Below are 18,847 nucleotides of genomic sequence, written 5' to 3'. Positions count from 1 at the left end.
TCCGAATCCCAAAAACATCCCGCTCGTCCCGCCGGCATGGCCCCCAGATAGCGGCCCGGCCTCACCGACCGCCCGCAGGTAACCGGGGAGCGCGGCCGGGCCTGGCGCGGGAGGGGGGGCGGGCGGTCGGTGGCGCGGCGGCCGCAGGGTCCCCTCAGGGCCGGGGCCCTCCCGCCCCTCATCCCCGTTCGTGCCCCGCGGCCCCGGGGCCGCGCTCGCCCCGCGGGGGATCCCATTGCGCGCTGCACACACGGCGCGGGTGTCCCCCTCCCGCGGGGCCGGCTCGCCCCCGCGCCGCTCCGCGGGGTTCCCGCGGCCAGCCTGTCCCCCCCGCCGGGCTGTCCCCTGTGCCGGTGTCTGGGGGTGTCCCCTCCCGCCGGGCTGTCCCCTGTGCCGGTGTCTGGGGGTGTCCCCTCCCGCCGGGCTGTCCCCTGTGCCGGTGTCTGGGGGTGTCCCCTCCCGCCGGGCTGTCCCCTGTGCCGGTGTTTGTTCGGGGGTGTCGCCTTCCTCCGTGGGTGTTCTCTGCCCCCCCGTGCAAGTGTTTGCCCCTCCGGGGCTATGCCGTGCCCTTGCGCCGCTATTTCTGGGTGTCCCCTGACCCCTGTCCCACTGTCTGGGGGCGTCACTCCCCTCCGGGGATGTTCCCTGTGTCTGTGTTTGGGGGTGTCCCCTGCCCCCTGTCTGGGTGTCACCGCTCCGTAAGTGTCCCCTGCCCCGAGGGGTGGCTGCCCGTGCCCGTGGGTGCACCAAGCCTGCACTTCCAGGGGGTGTGAGGGGCAGTTGTGTCGTTTCCTGCATCCCAACGGGATACCTGCTGCCCCCGCTGCAGCTGATGGGAGGAAATAGAGGGATTCCCACGAGCCGTTGGGCAGAGCCTGCTGTTCCCGTGTTGTTGTTGTTTGTTTGTTTTCCTACAACAGCCCCTTCTGCACATTCCTTAGTGCCCATCTGCCGGGTCTGCTGTGCTGCCCCTGTGACCACGCACCTGCCCAGACCTGCTCCGTGTTTTTCTGCTCTTCTTCCACCTGACCAGAGTTCTATTGCTATAGAGACATAAACGTTGGCAGATTTGGGAGGGCATCATCTGCTTCTTGCTTGCCCAGAGCCTGTTGCCCCTCTTTCCTCCCAAAATCCGCTATCCCTGTTTCCATGTAAAGGTGAAATCAACTCCATGCTTGACCTGTTAAATCCTCTACTCCAGGAGGCTCTTTCTTGCCTACAGAAAGCTGATGAGCTTTCCCCCACCCAAGCAGACGTATCCTCCCCCAGAGCCCAAGGGGTGGCTCCTCCAGTCCGTCTGTGGAGCCCGTTCTGCCCACTGGTGAAGGATGTGTGTCTCCTCCTACACACACACACACACACCGGGGTTATCCCACTGATTTCCTGCCAAGAGCTGGTGCATCCCATGCTGTGTGTGTCTGTGCACCTCAGGAAGGTGCAGCTGGTGTTTCAGCAGCAGCCTTTGGGACAGGCAGGCATTTCTCCTGGGTGCTCCCAGGGATGAGGTTCCCGCTTTGTCCTTCCATGCCTCAGATGTTCCCGGAGACGCCCTGTGGCAGCTGTTCCAGGTCCTGCCCCCAGCTCTTCCCTGTTGCTTGTGCCAGGGAGGTCAGCCCTGTACCCACTGCTTGTCTCTTCCTGGCTGCTTTTCCACCTTTCATGGCTGAGATTTCCACTCTGTTGATCCTGCACTGTGATAGTCTCAGGTTAAGCCTACCTTGGTTCTCACTTTGGCCTCGAGGTTTCTTTGCTGAACAGTCCACCAGAGTAAAATCAGGTAGCCTTTGTAGTGCCTGGGTATCTGCAGATCCCACACTTTCTGTTTTTCTGGTCGTATACATCATTTGTCTATTCCAGGATCTTTTCTGAGACCTCCAAGCCCTTCCAGTGCCTAAAGGAGGCACTCCAGGCACTCCAGCTCCAAGAGAGCTGGAGAGGGACTTTGGACAAGGCCATGGAGTGACAGTTCAAGGGGGAATGGTTTCCCACTGCCAGAGGTCACGGTTAGATGGGATATTGGGAAGGAATTGTTCCCTGGAAGGGTGGGCAGGCCCTGGCACAGGTTGCCCAGAGAAGCTGAGGCTGCCCCTGAATCCCTGGAAGTGTCCAAGGCCAGGTTGGACGGGGCTTGGAGCACCCTGGGCTGGTGGAAGGTGTCCCTGCCCATGGCAGGGGAGTTGGACAAGATAATCTCTAAGGTCCCTTCCAACCCAGGTGTGGGATGTTTCTAGAAGTCTCCTGCTCTCATAGTTTTCCTCAGCTGAGGCCCTTGCTTTGCTGGATCCACACGCAGAGTTTCTCGGGTTTCCTGGTTATGTGTTTGCCCCTGCTCTTCTCCCGTGCTTTTGCTTGGCACGAGGCTTTTCCTTTCCCCTTTTAACATCTTTATTTTATTTTCCCTGGGGTGTATCCCCCTGGTATGCACCTGGCAGCTCTTCCTGAGGTGCAGGTCTCCCAGTTCCCCTCCCAGAGCTGATCACTGGCTCCCAGCTGGGTGTTCCCGCAGACGAGGTGATGTGTTGTTTGTGCTGCAAGGTGATGCTGAGTGGGCATGACTCCTGTGCAGGCAGAGCAGCATCCAGGAGTCTTTTGGGTGTTTTGAGTGCAATGTGTTTCTCTTCTGCCATGGAGGTCTCTTTACTTGACATCTCCACGTGACTCAAATCTGAGTTGTGATGCACCCAGGGACCTTGCCTGGGTTTGAGTACAGCTATTTCAGGAGGTGGAGCTGAACCTGAGAGCTCAGACACGGCTCTCCCAGTGTAAATACAGCCATTGATGTATCAAACTGTTTATTCCAGAAACCAGTTACAATGCTCTAAGTGTCTCTCCCTCGAGACTACTTGTATTTAAACAGCTGGTTTTAATCCGAAGCTTTAATTGGTGCAAACACTCCAGGCAGTCCCTTTCCAGGGGGAGGGAATTTCCAACCCTACTTTATTCTCCCCAGGTGGGCGTTGCAGGGATGCTGACTGGCCAGGAGGGGAGGAGGACACTGGATTTGTTTACAGGGTGAGAGGATTCCCGTTCCTGTGAGTGAGGTTTGGAGGGGGGACAGTGTCCTTATGTATTCCTTGCTCAGGGCGTAAGAGGAGTAGCGAGCGAGGGAAACTGAATCCTTGCCATGTTTGTTGCAACAGGAGCTTAATCATAAACTCTGGCACTTCCCAAAGGGGTGGTTTCATTCTGTGGTGTCTGGAGGGAATTGTGCTGTTCAGAGGGTCTGGTCAGCTGTTTGCCAAGAGGATCAAAAGCAAATGCAGCTTCCCCCTGTCTGAGGTTGAACAAGCACCCAAACATTGGTTTTGGTTGTATCCCATGACTCGCTGGAAGTGTTTTTAAGTCCTTGTGAATGAGTGTGTGGTGCTTGTGCTGTGTGAGGTGTTTGTGTGACCCAGGACCAAGCCGTGGGCCCTTCACACTTGTGTGGGTTATTTCACAACTTATTTCACCGGCCTTGGCCATTGCATCTGCTAAACTTCTTTTTTCAGTGGGCTCAGAGAATGTCTGAGTGTGTGGGAGAACATCTGGTGATATATGTAGCTTCACTCCTTTCAGCATTATAATCCAGTAGTTTAAACGACAAGAAAGTCAAACTGTGACAGAGCAGTGATGCTTCTGCTGGCACGTGACAAGGAAGGAGATGTCCCCTGACGTAGAAGGGGTTGTCTGTTGACATTTTTCTCCCTCTCCCGGTTATAAGTAGGTTATCCCTGCTCAAATTATGCAACCGTGCAGACAGCCAGACTTCAGGAATTCCAAATGCTTCAATGTGTCAAGTGCTGCCTTCTAAATGAAATGCCACGGTTGCAGAGCCTGTTCACAGTCTGTCACTTCAAATACAACATCGGGCTTGGAACCGCGTGTGGCTGGGAAGGGGCAGCAGCTTAATTGCTCCTTCCCTCGGGGAAGTGGTGTGTGAGATTGCAGGGTGGGAGAGGTGCCTCTACCTGTGACAGCGTTTCCACGTGGAAGCCAGGAGTTATATGCAGAAAAAAAACACCATCCTAAGAGCATCGATTTCTGCAACAAATTGAAACTCCTCGCTCTTTGTGCCGGTGGCTGTTGCCTCCGAGATGCTGTTTCCAGCATCCAGATCTAATTAAATAGTTGTGTGCTTATTGCTAAGTAAACACTGGAGTCCATTACTCTTAACTTGCCTTGGAGATCAAATTGATTCTTCTAATGGTTTCACTGGATGAAAGCAAATGTACTGGGATTGCTTTGTGCAAGGTGCCTAAAGGAGATGGTGGTGGTAGGAAACGAGCTGCAAACCCGATAAAATGGGATGACAAGAACCATAAACGCTCAGCTTTTAATTTAATTCTTGCATTGCAATTAATCAAGTTAAGGAAGGGACTTAAACTGTGCGTTAATTGTCAGTAGCGTGTTTTTAATGCATTCCAGTTCAGGGCTGGGGAAAATAATTATTTCACATGAACAGGTTTATCAGAGCACGGGAATGATGGGATAATAAGGACTGCAAAAAAGTGTGTTGGGCTCAGCATGTGGTGTGTGACAGTGGCCAGGAGTAAATCATTAGGGGCAGAGTGGAGGAGCAAACACAGGCTGCTCAGTCACGTCCCCCGTGCATCTACTGCACTTTGGGGTTTATTATTTGAGGTGATTTGACCACAGTATTTGTTTGCCTCCTCTACCCAAGAAGGCTGAATAAAGGCAGTTTTTTTCAGAGCATGAAGAGGTACTTTCTAAAAGGACACTTTGTAGCTCATCCGTGATAACATTATAAACATTTACTATGTGTAATGTTTTATATTCAGAAGTACAAGTGAGCATAGTAATTGTAGTGAGAGATATTTTAGTGGAAATATAGTTAGAGCTGCTGAAGAAGATCTGAGTTTATAAACACAGTTACAGATGGCACTTGGTAAAGCATTTTGTATTTGGATGTTACCAAGAGTGTGTTATGGAAAAACTACAATTTTAGTGATACTTACCAGAGTTAAATCTGTTGGAAGGTGTTGGAAGCGTGAAGATGCCATGTCCTGTGGAGGCATAACAGTCCCAGAAATTACGAGTGGGTTTAGGAATAACTGCAGAGTTAAGGGACAAGTTGGTCCCATGTTAGGGACAGTGCTGGAGCTCTGTGGGCTGACACCCTCTGCAGTCTTCTGCCTTCTTTGTGTTGTGGATTTTAAGTGGTTAAATTCCCCTGTTATGAAACACCTGCTCTGAGAAGTTTCTGTGAAATGTTAAGGTTTAAAAAACCCCACAAACCTCTCCTTGGATATGGTTCTGCCAGCCCAGCATTGGCCATACAAGGGCAGGCAGCTGCAGCCTGTGCAGTTGCTGCTCACCTGATAACACGATTTGTAGATAAATACAAGGATTTTTCGTTCGGGGGGCCAAGAAGAGCTCTCCTTTTAGGCATTTATCTGCATAAATGAGTCATTAGGAAAATAAAGGGTACGAGTAGTGCTGAAAGGGTGATGACACAACCACATTCCTGCCTTGCTCGAGCATGTTCGGGATTCTTTATAGCTGCTTCCGCTGGGAAGGTGGTTGTTGTTTATGTGTCTGTGACACCTTGACTGGCTGGCAGCGCTCCACGCTGTCTGGATTATCCTCTGCCCATTGCACGGCATGGGAGGTTATTCTGGCCTCTCTCCCCTCTGCTCTTCACTCACGTTTTTCCTCGCTGTTGCTTCCAGCACTCGAGGTGTTAATGGGGCTGGGGAGAGGGGAGATTTGCTCTCTCCCAAAATTCATTGTTTACAGTTACCATGGATTTCACTGTAACGCCTCCCTGTTGATCTGGAAGAGAAGTGAGCAAGAAACTGCCAGTTCTTATAACCCTACTAGAATGTTTTGGTGTGAGTTACAAAACCCGTGCCGCTTTGCCTGATGCTTCTTCCACGTTCTAGCACCAAAAAGGGCTTGGAAATTTTTTGCTTTCGTGACTAATTTGGGAGGCTGACTTGAGTAGTCTTTCGTGGATGTTTTTCCCCGAGTTTATATTGATACGCTTTTCTGAGTGAAGACTGAAATGCAGTGGGTAGCCATGGTAAAACAAGAAAGAAATAGCTTTCTGGAATTAATTTAAACTAGCAGGTTGCTGCCACGTGACTGATGAAAGTACTTCGTGCGTGGTTTTTTGGCAATTTGCAGTATTTAAAAAGAATGTAATTTTCGATTGTATTTTTTGGTGCTGCCTTTAAAGACCAAGGACTATAAAACTGAAGCCTTGCTTTTTATTACACGGAGTGGGAAGCAGTCATGAAACAGCTTTTTTTCTACACTGAGAAATTCGGGGAAAATTTTACCCGAGTTTGCAGGGAGTGGAAGTGTAAAGAAGTTACTGAGATCACATAAAAATGATGCATGAAAACTGCCGTTGTTAAATTTGAACCTGTGCCTCAGGGATGTAACACATCAGCCCTATAATCTGATTACATTCTGAGGCACTTCCATGCATAAGGATACAATGACGGCTATGAATTCGCTTGTTGCTTTTATTGTAGTAAAAAAACCCGCCTTAAATGGAGATTTGTTTCATATGTTGATGACACAAACATCTTACTTTCAGGGCCGATCTGGTAGTTTGATCATGTGCTTTTTTGGAGAGCTGGTGAAAAACAGAAAGCACAGGAAAGCGAATCTGTGAAGTATCCCAAAACACTCTGCCTTGTAAAGTTCACACATGAATTTTTATTATGAGAATAAAGGTAATTCAGTGTGGAACAAGACCTTTTAGCAGCTGCTGCTCATATTGTTAAATGAGCCCCAGTTTTAAGTACTGTCAGAAAATTTGCTTTTATGTGTTACACGGAGCACTAATGTGAGATTCCTCCAATGCAGTGTTTAAAGTGCTGGAGGCTGGGCAAGGTGGCATTTATCTGCTTTGCTTATTCAACCATGTGAACGCTATATTAGGCACATAAACTTTATACCCTGCACTGCAGCTCCTGAGAGGCAACAAGTTAAATCTGAGTCCCTTGAAACAGTGAGTGGTAACATTCTGTTCACCCAAAGAGCCGACTTCGGGTGATCGCACCAAAACTCCAACAACTGTGTCAAGGCTGGGGAAAACAAGACAAGAATCCCCAGATAAATCTTCTTTCAGTCTGGCTGTTGCATGAAACACGGGTTTGGTTGGAGCCAGCAAACTTGAGTGACGTAGGAAGGTACAGAGCCTTAAAAAACGACATTTATCTTAGTTATGGATCTGTAAAACATCTCCAAGAACATCTTGTGTTGCAGAAAAGTGGCCGGTGGCGTCAGATCAATTTACATACAGCACTACTGTCCTGCCCTGATTATTGTAATCTCTGCTTTTAATGAGATCCTGAGATTAAGAGCTGTGGTGCTGATCAGTGCACTTAATGTACACCCTCTCAGTTCTGGCTGGAACGTGGTTGGTGAAGTCAGATGCTCTAAAAAGATCTGTGTTTGCAGACACGTTAAAGGGTAGCTGCCCAGAGGAGGAAAACAAACCAAAAACCCCAACTGAGAATCTTTCAGGGGGTGAAAATACATATTGACAAATACCTGACCAAAACTGAGGCATTGCAATAGGCTGGTGGTTCTGGAGGCCTTTTGGTTGGTCCAAATAGTGTGGAGATCTTGCTCCCAAGTTACTTTTAACTGACTGGCTTCCAGTTTACAGCTCAAGTCCATTATTAGCTCCTTAATATAAAACGTTTGAATTAAGGTCTCGTCATAGCTGGCATTTCCTCTTTTTCTGAAAAATACATTATCAAGTTTGAGATACGTCAACTTCAGTAAACACAGGTGGTGTCCCATTTTCTGTTTGTTTTCTTATTCTTAATTCTTTTTTTTCTTCAGATTGTTTTCATGTCACCACATTTCTGCAGTTGTATACAAACAGCTATAATCATATATCTTTGAGAGATGAAAACATCTCTGTATTTTTAAATAACCAGACCTTGTGCACTAAATATTTGAGAGAAGAAATAACCATAATGTTAATGTTGCCAAGCTTTTTTGCAGGTGTGTGTTACAAAATGAGACACTCTTTGAACAATCCTGCATCACACCTTTTCCCTGAGAATTCAAAATATCAGTGTTTAATCACAACAGTGTCTGATGGAAGCACTTTTAGATTGACTTCTAATGAAAGGAGTGCTAACGTGTTTTTACACACCTACAGCGTGGTCTTTAATCTGCAAGTTTTATCTGGGCTGGGAGTTGTAGCTGTGCTTTCATCTTCCTGCTGTGTTAATCCAGCACACTCAGTGCCACGGACAGAGCTCCGGGTCGTCTGAAATTCCAGCTCTGTGACACTTCCACAGTTCAGAATGCCCTGGTTTATCTGTGTGTTGGTTATCAGCTGCAGGGACCACAACTCTCACTTGCCTGAGACATAAGTGGAATGTGCAGTTCCTGACATAAAAATTAAAGAGAGAGGTTTGCCATAGGATTAAATTCTCCTACCAGTTGGAGATCAGTCAGGAGAAAGTCTTGCAGGCCCCTTCCTGTAGGCCATGTCTGCAGGATGATGAGGGACAAGAATAAATCTGGAAGTGTCACTCCCATGAGGAAATCACCAGCCAGACACATTGCACATCATGTTTGATGTACGAACAGCAATTCCTGAAAAATAGGGGTTGTTTGACAAATGGCTTTCAGCTTTTCCTTTGCTATGACATCCCAGTAAAGAACAACAGCTCTGTGATGTTTTATGTGGGGTTTAATATTCTAAAACAAAAGTAGTAGACATGTGCACCTCTTTTTCTTTACTGTAGATGTTTGGGGCACAGTTATGTCACCCTGAAGCCCTCCCTTCTTCCAGCTGAACAATCCCAATTCTCCCAGCCTTTCAGACTGTAGAGGTCTTTTCCAACCTATATGATTGTGTGATTTTGCAGGACAGTGTTAGTGTTGAGTCCCCACAGAGTCTCAGTCTCTAAGGATACTTTGGCTTCTCCCACAGGCCCCTTCTGTTCTGCTCAGATGAACTGAGTCCAGACAGCCACCCCCCAGCTCAGGGGACGTGTCCTGAGGGCAGTGGCTGCTGAAGTTCTGAATCACTGTGCATTCCAAGCCTTGGAACCCACTGTAAGTGATGGATGAGCGTGACAAAATTGCTGAGCAGGCCCTGGACTCATCATGACAAAATGAGAATTTTTGTGTCTATTTTTAGGAATGGGAGCTCTTTCCTTGCCCTCACACCTGGTGTGTATCTGTTGCCCTGCCGCTGAGTAAATCACATGTTGAGGCACGTGCAGAGCTCGAGTTGAGTGTGTGTATCAGCAGCACTGCTGGTTTCTGACCAACCTTTTCTTAAACCTTGCTGCTGGTAAGAGTCAAAACAGAAAGCTACAATAGGTGAATTGTTTTGCTCTCTCTTGTGTAGGAATATACCTCAAGAAGTTAACTATATTAACTTCTTCCAAAAAACCAACAGTGAATCAGGCCCAGTTGCCAAAAGCAGTGGCTGTGTTTTGAGTGATAAATTGCAGGGGTGATAAGTGGCTGGGAGCCTCGGCATCTCGAGGAGGAAGGGGGGTCAGCTCCTGGATTCAACACCCAGCTGCAGTTCCAGTCACAAAAACCAGCCTAAGATAAGCTGTGCTTGCTCTTCTGGGCAGGGAAAGTCTGTTGGTGCTGTTCCCCTAAAACGTGCGTGTCAATGTTTTCTAATTTTATCCTCCCAGGAGTGTTCTGTTGCAGCTGACCTACCATCTCAACTTACAATAAAACCATTTTGGAGGACAAATTGCTGGGTTTGGCACCCCACTACTCGTCTCAATGCTTTCACCAGCCCCGGGGATTAAAACTCACCTACTGGATTTGCATCGTGCGGATTCACCTTCCCGTGATCCCAGTCGTTCTCTTCCCATCCCTGTGAAATATTAATGTTTTCAGCAGCAGTGACAATGGGAACTGTGAGCTGGGGCCTTGCCACGGCCACACACATCTGCTTCCTTCTCAGGGCATGGGACAGTTAAAGCTTTTGTTTTCTTGCATTACAGGGTTTCATTTTGGGCAAACTGAAGAGATCTTTGCAGATAAATACTCTTCCTGATGGAATAAATGCTATTCCTGATGGTCTGATGGAGAACTTAGAGTAAAGAAATGCTGTGTGCTTTTGTACCTGCCTGTTTCCTGCCCTGCAGGAGTTTACCTTGATTGCTGCCAGAAGTTTTCGTGGGCGCTGTCGCAGCTCAGGATTTCCAGATGTGCAAATCTTCTCAGCAGTTTTGTGGGAAGAGTTGCAGCCTTGGTGTCTTGAGAAACTTTTATCCAGATGCTTACAAATGGGTTTAAAACTGGGGAACAGGGAGAGCTTTCTGGCACAATGCAGTTTCCATGTGTTAAACACTTAAAAGGCTCTGAAAATTATGTTATTTACACAGACCTGGATCAATTTGAACTGTTAGTGTTTTATTTGCCTCCATTAAGCTTAACTCTAGTTCTGGAGTGCTGCCTGCCACCCTTCTGCAGCAGCCTCTGGTGGACTCTTACCTAACGTTTAGGAAGATGTAAATTTTAGGATTTGGAAAGTCTCTTTACCAGGAGTTTTTCAGAGGGAGAGGTGGCTGCTTGTGGAGCAGTTTGCATCCTTGCAAAACGCTCTTGCAAATAAAAAATAAAAATTAAGTTACAAGCTAGGGTGTGAGTCTTTACAAAATCTATGGTCTTGTCAGGTGCAGTGTTTCTGGAGTACACAGACAAAGCACAACACACTTTATATGCCTTCTGCTGTGGAAGGGGATGTTACTGCTGGCAGTAAATGGGAGAATTGTATTTCAGGCCTTCAGCTTGTGAGGTGAAGTTGCTCTTCCAGTGCAGCTCCCAGGTGGAGTCCTCTGGAGTTACTCTGCTGCCATCAGCCGTTCTTGGCTGAGCAGATCTTCCCAGAGGACTGTCCCATGTGCAAAGAACATGTCCAAGAACAAAAGACCTCCAAACTCTTTAAGACAAAAAGTTGTCCTCTTCTGAGGAGCTGGGAGGGAAGGGACACAGGAGTGTCCTGGGGGGTGTCAGTGGAGTGATTTGGGGCCAAGGGCCAGCTCAGCCCCAGCACTGAGCTCCCAGTTTTTTGCAGGGCATGGCATCACCTCACTCCATGTTCAGGCTGGAGCTCAGCATGTATTTCAGGTTTAACAGAACCGTGTTTATGCCTCAACAGTGGTTCCTTTGTGCACTGGGGGTTTGAAATCTGCTGTCCTGGAGGAAATGGAAGTTTCTGAAGCCCTGCATACTTCCTAGGATGGTTCATTTCCCTGGGTCCTCTCACCCACTGCAGCCAAAGGTTACAGGTTTGCATTCCACAGATTCCACAGCACCAAAGTGGATGCTGCACACTGATGTGATTTTGAGCACAGAAGCCTCCTGTTTGCCTCCTCTTTTTCATGAATACCATCGGGCTTGGCTCTGTTGGGCTGAGCTCTAACTAGGTTTACTGACCAGGGTTAAAATACGGTTTTAAATAAAGTTTAGAAAGTGCTGTTGGTTTGTTTGAAATGAGAACAGTGTGGCAGCTCCAACCAGCAGTTTGTGAAGATCTACAGTGAAGATTGTACCTTTGTTAGGCCAGCTGCTGTTGGGGAAACAGATGCGTGTTTAGATACACAAGTGTTGCAGGCCTGAAATAGAAATAGCAAACTAGAAGTTAAACACACACTAAGAGCAGTTATTCTGATTCAGTCATGAATTTAAGTGTACAAACCAGTTAATTTGAGAGAGAGAGGGGTGCTGGTACCTGTGTACTGCAGTGACAGAGATGAAGTGATCCAGGTCACACGTTTATCCACGTGGAGCATTTGTCTGTGTCTGGCTGCTGCTGTTGATTGGGATGGTGCTGCCAGTGCCCAAGGAGTGATGTGCGTTAAAAATAAATTAAAAAAAAATTATTAGTGACCTGATTTCCATCCTGGGCTCACAGGTGAGTAATTGTACCTAAGGGATTGCTGAGAATTCCCATAAGGGTGAGAATTTCCTGAGCTTTTTGAGTACCAAAGCCAACGTGGCATTTATGTATCTGAAGTCTGTTTGTTTCAGTGTTCAGAAAAATTTAGTGTTTTCATGCTGTAGGTCAGGATATGGAGGTTAAAGGTGGGGTGGTAGTTTTGTGGTGCTAAAAATTACTTGTGTTGTAAAAGGATGTGACTGAGTGAGAAGCTGAATGTGAGCAACTCTGCGAGTTCCATTCACTGACTCTTCCAGAAGATTATTGTAGGGACCACGTTTCAAACCCAGTGATTTGAGGCGCAACAGAAGGCGAATAAGGAGCTAAACTTGGTGCACATGAAGTAGGCAGGTCACCTGAGGAATATTTCTTGCTTCTGTTCTAATTCCTTCTCCACTTACAGTTTCATTACATTATAACATTACATTTATAGAATACAGTTTCTTCTTTACTGTTTCTGAGCATGGAAACTTGACACATGTTTATTGCCAGAATAGTGGATGTGACTCGGTAACTGTTGCTAAAACTTGTTTTTTGGTAACCTTGAGACAGTGAGAATGAGCTGAGTTACCCTGAACTACTTAAAGGTCAGGTCTCTGTTAGTACTTCTGAGAGTAAAAAAAAAGCAACTAATTTTCAAATAAATTGTGCACAGTCTTTGGTACAGTAGCACTTCCCTTCACGCTGCTTTTGGCTAATAGTGGACAAAATTCTCCTTGCTCTGGATGTCCTGTTGTGCTCATGTTTGAATTCTCCCCTTCTCCAAGGCTCTGCACCTTGATGGTGAATCCCCACCCATCTCCAGGGCAGGGATGCACTCTGGAAAAAAAACATCTTAAACTGCAAAGGTCTGTGCAATACCGTTAAATGTGGGCTAAAGTGTCCATATCTTTATCTTTAAAACTTGTGAAAGTGTCTTTAAATGTCGTCGTGTTTCCCTAGAGCTCAGAAATACTCCATGAGCTGTGGGCAAGGGGTGTGTGTGCCTCGGGATTGTGGGGAGGAGGAGGAAAAGCTTCTGGCTCTGTGACACCATCCCTGATCCCTGCTTGGAGAATCCCTGGTGGTTTGTGGCTCGAAGATGAACAACTTTGCCAGCTCCAACCCACTTACCACTTAGTTGAGGTGTGCACCTTGCTGTCGCCACCCCAGCACTCCCGAGGGAACAGGTATATTTAGTTCTGCGTTTTGGTTCTGTAATCACTCCTGGATGTGCCACCCTGCACTTTATGGTCCAGCAGCTCCCTCAGGGACTGGCTGATAATGGGGCCTGGGTAGGAGCCACTTGTTTGAGTGGTGGTGTCAGTGCAATGAGGGTGAAAAGTCATTTTATGGAAGTGATTTGACAGAGCAATATCCCACATTCGTGGCAGGAACGCTGCTCCTGTAATAAATTTAAATCAGTTTATTGCACATCACTGACTTCCGCTATTTTATTTTGAATTCTGTAACCAGATCAAGGTCAAGGAAGCAAAAGATGAAAGGAGAAGGGGGAAAGGAAGCCAGAAGAGGGGGGAAGCAGGACAAGGAACGGTTCAGAGCAGGGCAGCAGAGCTGAGCTCTCACTTAGGGACCGAGGGATGAGCATTTCTCACTCAACTGACCAGGAAAATGGGTTATTGTGGGCCTGCAGGAACTGGGAGGATTGCTCTTGATCCTCTCCTTGTTCGTAATGATGGATTTTAAACATTTTTATTTCTAAACAGCAGATTGTTCTGTGGATGGTCCTTGTGAATGTTTTATTCCTTTTGTAGCCAGTTGCTGAACAGAAGCACTTCTGGACTTCTGATGTGCCAAGCAACTGGGATTTCAGAAGGAAGGGTATCCCAAGGCCATTTTAGAATATGCTGTTACAAGCTTTTACTGTAGTGTTTTGGTCTGAGATCAATGGAATATGCTTTTCATTTGATTCATGCTGGAGAACAAACAGTCTGGATGTTCAGGTGCCTCACGAGGTCGATCCATTTTCTTTCAGTGAAGGGAGTGTTTTGCTTGTGCTTAAACTTCTTCCTCTGCACTAGTGTGAAATCCGATTTTAAACCCAAACAGCCCTTACAGTTTCTCCCAGACTTTATATTGTCAAGTGTTAGTTAATCTGTTCTCTCAAATAGTTCTTTTTCCTCTGTCTGAAAGGGTTTGAGTATCAAAAGTGAAACCCCAGCAACAAGAACCAGCCAAGTGTAATGTGTGTAGAACAAGGTGGGCTCTGACAGCTGCCGTTTCAATATGTGACATTTGGGGTAAGCTGTTCCAAACTTGCTCTTTGTAGCTGAGAATCTACACATGAGCAACTTGTAAATGTGGTGTGGTTTTGTGTACGTGGAAGGGAAAGAAGGATGATGTGAAGAAGCTGCTGACTCCAGGAACTAATCAGATCCAATTATGTTGTTGATGTTTAACCCAGTGATATTTCTATATCATGGTAATTGTGTGAGGCATGTGGAACGCAGAAACCCTTCATGGAAGCTTGGGGGGGTGAGGACAGGACTTAAGAAGGTGAAACATGATGGGTTGCGTTTCCTTTCCAGTGAAATAATTCAGAAGAAGTTGGAGAAGACCCAGGAACTGATTTTCTTGGTGGCCACAGCAGTTCCAGTTCCATCCCAGGGGATGTCTGGGCATGTGGCATCTTGCCTGGCACTGTCTTTCCCCTGTGTACTGCAGAGGGAGTGAGTGGTGATCAGCTTCATCCTCCTCAAATCAGTGCCATTTAGTTTTTAGAGGCTGCTGCTGCCCTAAAACTTGCAGCCAGTGTGGGTCACACCTCCCATTCTTGCACGAAACACAAGCGTTTGCTCCCACATGCAGAGAACCCCAAGAAGGGAGGTTTATATTGTCGTAAGAAAAAAGTTGCCCTCCTTGTATTATTTATCACACATATAAAATCAATATACATGTATTTGATAGAGACTTAAACCTTCCTTTGAGGCTTCCAATGCATTGTGTTTCTGAAGGAATTTTCAATCACTCCTCACCCTCGTCCAAAACTGTTTATTAAAAGCAGCTTTAGGCAGTCGGTACCTGCACTGCAGCAGGAAAGCAGAGCTACTGGCAGCTGTTGTTTTATGTTTACCAGCTTGAACTCTGGCCTCTGGAAATTCGTGTTGTAGTTTCTCTAAAGCTTTTCTGGAATTAAATACCATCTCTGGGAGATTTACTTGCTCCTGCACACTTGTAAGTTGACCCAAGCTGACATCTTTTCCGCTTAAAAGAAATATTCAGCACCCTTGTCGGGTTTAAGAACCGTGAGCAAGAGTTTTCTGGGCCCAGAAGATAAAAATACAGGTTTCTACTCACTGCCAGTTAAAAAAAAAAGCTTTTGTTTTAGTATTGCAAACATTTCTGTGAAGTGTGTGGGATATTTGGTTTTAAGTGGGCAGTGGCAGAAATATGGAAGATTATATAGGTTTATTTATTTATTATTATGGAGATAGATAGATAGATAGATAGATAGAGGGATAGACTGCAAGCAATTTGATCTATGTTTATGAAAATTGTAAGTAAGTAATTGCATTTCTGCAGAATTAGTCCCTTGCAAAACCTGGATCCTGGAAAAAACTGATCTGAAAGAACGTGGCTGAATTTTCTTCTTGCAGAATTTTTATAAAACCACCTGACTTCTGCTTTCCAACACGGAAATGACAGTTTTCCTCTTTATTCCAGGACACCCGTGATCTCTCGTATGTGGGAAGAACGCTGGGAGAACCATCTGAAAATGGGTGTTAAAACATTCACTCATAACTCCCCTGCCCACAGTCAGGAGATGCTGGGGAAGCTGAACATGCTGCGCAACGACGGGCACTTCTGCGACATCACCATCCGCGTGCAGGACAAGATCTTCCGGGCGCACAAGGTGGTGCTGGCGGCCTGCAGCGACTTCTTCCGCTCCAAACTCGTGGGCCAGGCGGAGGACGAGAGCAAGAGCGTGCTGGACCTGCACCACGTGACGGTGACGGGGTTCATCCCGCTGCTGGAATACGCCTACACGGCGACGCTGTCCATCAACACGGAGAACATCATCGACGTGCTGGCCGCGGCCAGCTACATGCAGATGTTCAGCGTGGCCAGCACGTGCTCCGAGTTCATGAAGTCCAGCATTCTGTGGAACACGCCCAACAGCCAGCAGGAGAAGGTGCTGGATGCGGGGCAGGAGAACAGCGCAAACTGCAATTTCACCTCCCGGGACGGCAGCCTTTCCCCCGTGTCCTCCGAGTGCAGCGTGGTGGAGAGAACCATCCCCGTGTGCCGGGAGTCGCGCAGGAAGCGCAAAAGCTACATCGTCATGTCCCCCGAGAGCCCCCTCAAGTGCAACACCCAAACCAGCTCCCCCCAAGTGCTCAACCCCTCGGCTTCCTACCCCGAGTCCAGGAACCAGCCCGTGGACTCGTCCTTAGCTTTCCCCTGGACTTTCCCTTTCGGGATCGATCGAAGGCTTCAGTCGGAGAAGGTGAAGCAGGCGGAGAACTCGCGGACTTTGGAAATGCCCGGGCCCTCCGAGTCCAACCGGAGGATGGCGGATTATGTGACTTGTGAGAGCACCAAAGCCAGTTCTCCCCTGGTGATCGAGGAGGACGTGCGAGTGAAGGTGGAGAGGCTGAGCGACGAGGAGGTGCACGAGGAGGTGTCACAGCCCGTGAGCGCTTCCCAGAGCTCCCTGAGCGACCAGCAGACGGTCCCGGGGAGCGAGCAGGTGCAGGAGGATCTCCTGATCAGCCCGCAGTCTTCATCCATAGGTATGACCCTTTCAGGTATCAGCACGTACAGAAATGCCTGCGATAGGCACGTGTGCACCTGTGAGTTTACTGGAGGAACCTGCCTCGGGAGTTTTTATGCTTTGCTTCAGTGAAACGGCCTTTTTTCCCCTTGTTTCATGAAACATTACTTATAAACTTGAGAGTTCTTTAAATAACTTTGCAGCTGAGAAAGGTAAGCCCTCCTCATTCAGCAGGGGTTGGTAGCTCCTTTTTACCTCTAGTTGCCTGACTGAGGGAGCTAATTGTGCTGTCATTAGTGCCCAAAGGACGTGATGTCAGCTGAGCTGCAGCACCAGATCTGAAAGGCTCGTGCCTGTGGCCATAAAGGGTGACCCCAGGACTTTGCATCAGGCATCAAATCTTGTATAATCATGACAGAGGGCCTTTGTAAGAGGATTTGCAAAATAAGTGGTGAAACACTGTCATCTTAATGCCCCAGACAGAAATAAAACCACACAGTCGTAATATTGAGAATCTTTCCATTTTTGGGGGGGATTTGATTCTCAGGTTGCTTCTCCAAATGCTGCCAATTGCTTAGAGAAACCTTTTTTTTCCACGAAAGACAATTTGAAGCCAGTTTTGGGTTCTTCTTATTTATAGCTAATACTTAAAGGTTACTGGAACAATCCCTTTTTTCCTCTGCTCACAGAATGCATTGAATGGCTTTTAGGCAGTCAGAAGGTAAGAGGGTTTGCAATATTTCTAATTTAATTACCAAAATTTTGCCTAAGTCAGCTATTTTGCTCTCAGTTGAGTGGCTTGACCTGTGGTCGGTAGAGTTTTTTTACTGAAGTATCTTTAATAAAGCCTGTTTTGTTTGAAGACTGCTCTGCTTCATTCACATAATATGTACATGAAAGGCTGCTCCAGTTAATTGAATAAATAAACTACAGCAAGGTAAATAAATGTAGCCTGGTAGCATTATTTGTTTGGTTTTGTCAGTGTAACACTTGCCTTTTCTGGAGAAAGTGAGATCAGTCTGAGCCTTCCAGGATTGCAGTACAATAAATGCTGTTGAAATATTCAGGTAATTCTAAAAAGAAATTAAAATATTTCCTATTTATGCCATCTTTTACTGTTGGGTTGTTCCCCAGGTTGTGTAGCTCATATGTTGATATTTCAGATTGTGATGGTTTTTCCAGCTGAAAATGTTTTATTTACTGGAGACAGGGCTGTTTACCTTTGCTGAGTTTCTGTCTTACAGTTTATAAATCTTTAAATGTAGTTTGCCAAAAATAGTGGATAAATTAAAAATATATTAAAAAAAAAATTAAAAAAGCTTTGTTTGCTGGTAGTTTGCCAGGAAAAGTGGTCCTTTGGTCCTTGTTCAGGAACAGGTTTTGTTTGATTCAATTTGTAACTCATTATAGTCAGAACTTCGGAAAAGCCTCGTCAGGGCCATGTGATGAGACATGCAAATTATCTCATCAACATAATTGTATCAGCACAGGCAAAACAGAACAAGTAAAAATAATGATTAGGTAAAGTTATAAATCAGTGAGATTTATTTTTACATTTGTGATATATATGGTACCCAGACAGCTTAAAAGGAGAAACTGGGTGTATACTCAGCATTACAAATGAGTAGTTAATGACCTGCAGAAGTTTTTGGAGGACATCTGAGTTAGAAATATCAGAAAAATTGTGTTTCAAAAGCAGCTTGAATTGGGACATGGAAAGATGAGACTGGGGCTGAATTGGAGAGAGTTAGGGGCCACTGAATGCTGTGAAATCTCAACTTCTGGCACAGTGTGAAACAAAAAATACTTTGAAAAGTAGCCGGTAGGGTAGGGAATCTCAGGCTTTAATGATTGTAATATTAAACTTAAAGCTGTCACTGGTGTTAGTACAGCATGTTCTGCCTTAAAACAGCTGCAGAGAGAAGAAGAATGTGCCAGGGCAAAAATCTTTAAAGTACAAATCTGCTCTTTGAGTATGTTTGAATGAATATTTAGTGGCCTTTGCATAATAACCACCCTCAGAATGGCTTTTATTCACGTTTTTGCTCTAAAGAGAAACAGCTCTCTTGCTTTTTTTAGCACAGTAGACACGTACCTAATCTGTGATACAGCACACTTGGTAGCCAGAAAGCACTTTTTACCTCCCAAAGATGTTTTTCTTCATGCAGTAATGTAATAATGGTAAATGGAGGCAGCAAGATACGTTAAAGTACAGCTTTGTCTTCCCTGAATGTATT

At 46.5% G+C, this 18,847-nt stretch overlaps 1 protein-coding gene across 2 annotated transcripts in view; it reads left to right on the top strand.

The window, feature by feature from the left end:
• The first annotated feature begins 21 nt into the window (after positions 1 to 21).
• Positions 22 to 18,847, top strand: part of ZBTB44 (zinc finger and BTB domain containing 44) — a 31,175-nt gene continuing 12,349 nt past the window's right edge. For both annotated transcript variants that reach the window (XM_027907349.1, XM_027907350.1), the window contains exons 1-2: positions 22 to 78; positions 15,560 to 16,629. In XM_027907349.1, coding sequence (XP_027763150.1) covers positions 15,579 to 16,629 — 1,051 coding nt within the window. In that variant the 5' untranslated portion in view covers positions 22 to 78; positions 15,560 to 15,578. The remainder of the gene's footprint in view (positions 79 to 15,559; positions 16,630 to 18,847) is intronic.

Source organism: Empidonax traillii, unplaced genomic scaffold, assembly GCF_003031625.1.
Source record: "Empidonax traillii isolate 1590-97213 ecotype Southwest subspecies unplaced genomic scaffold, ASM303162v1 scaffold1444:size425056, whole genome shotgun sequence".
NCBI classification, from domain to species: domain Eukaryota; kingdom Metazoa; phylum Chordata; class Aves; order Passeriformes; family Tyrannidae; genus Empidonax; species Empidonax traillii.
The sequence above is the reverse complement of the archived record's forward strand: the minus strand, read 5'-3'. Positions and strand labels throughout refer to the sequence as shown.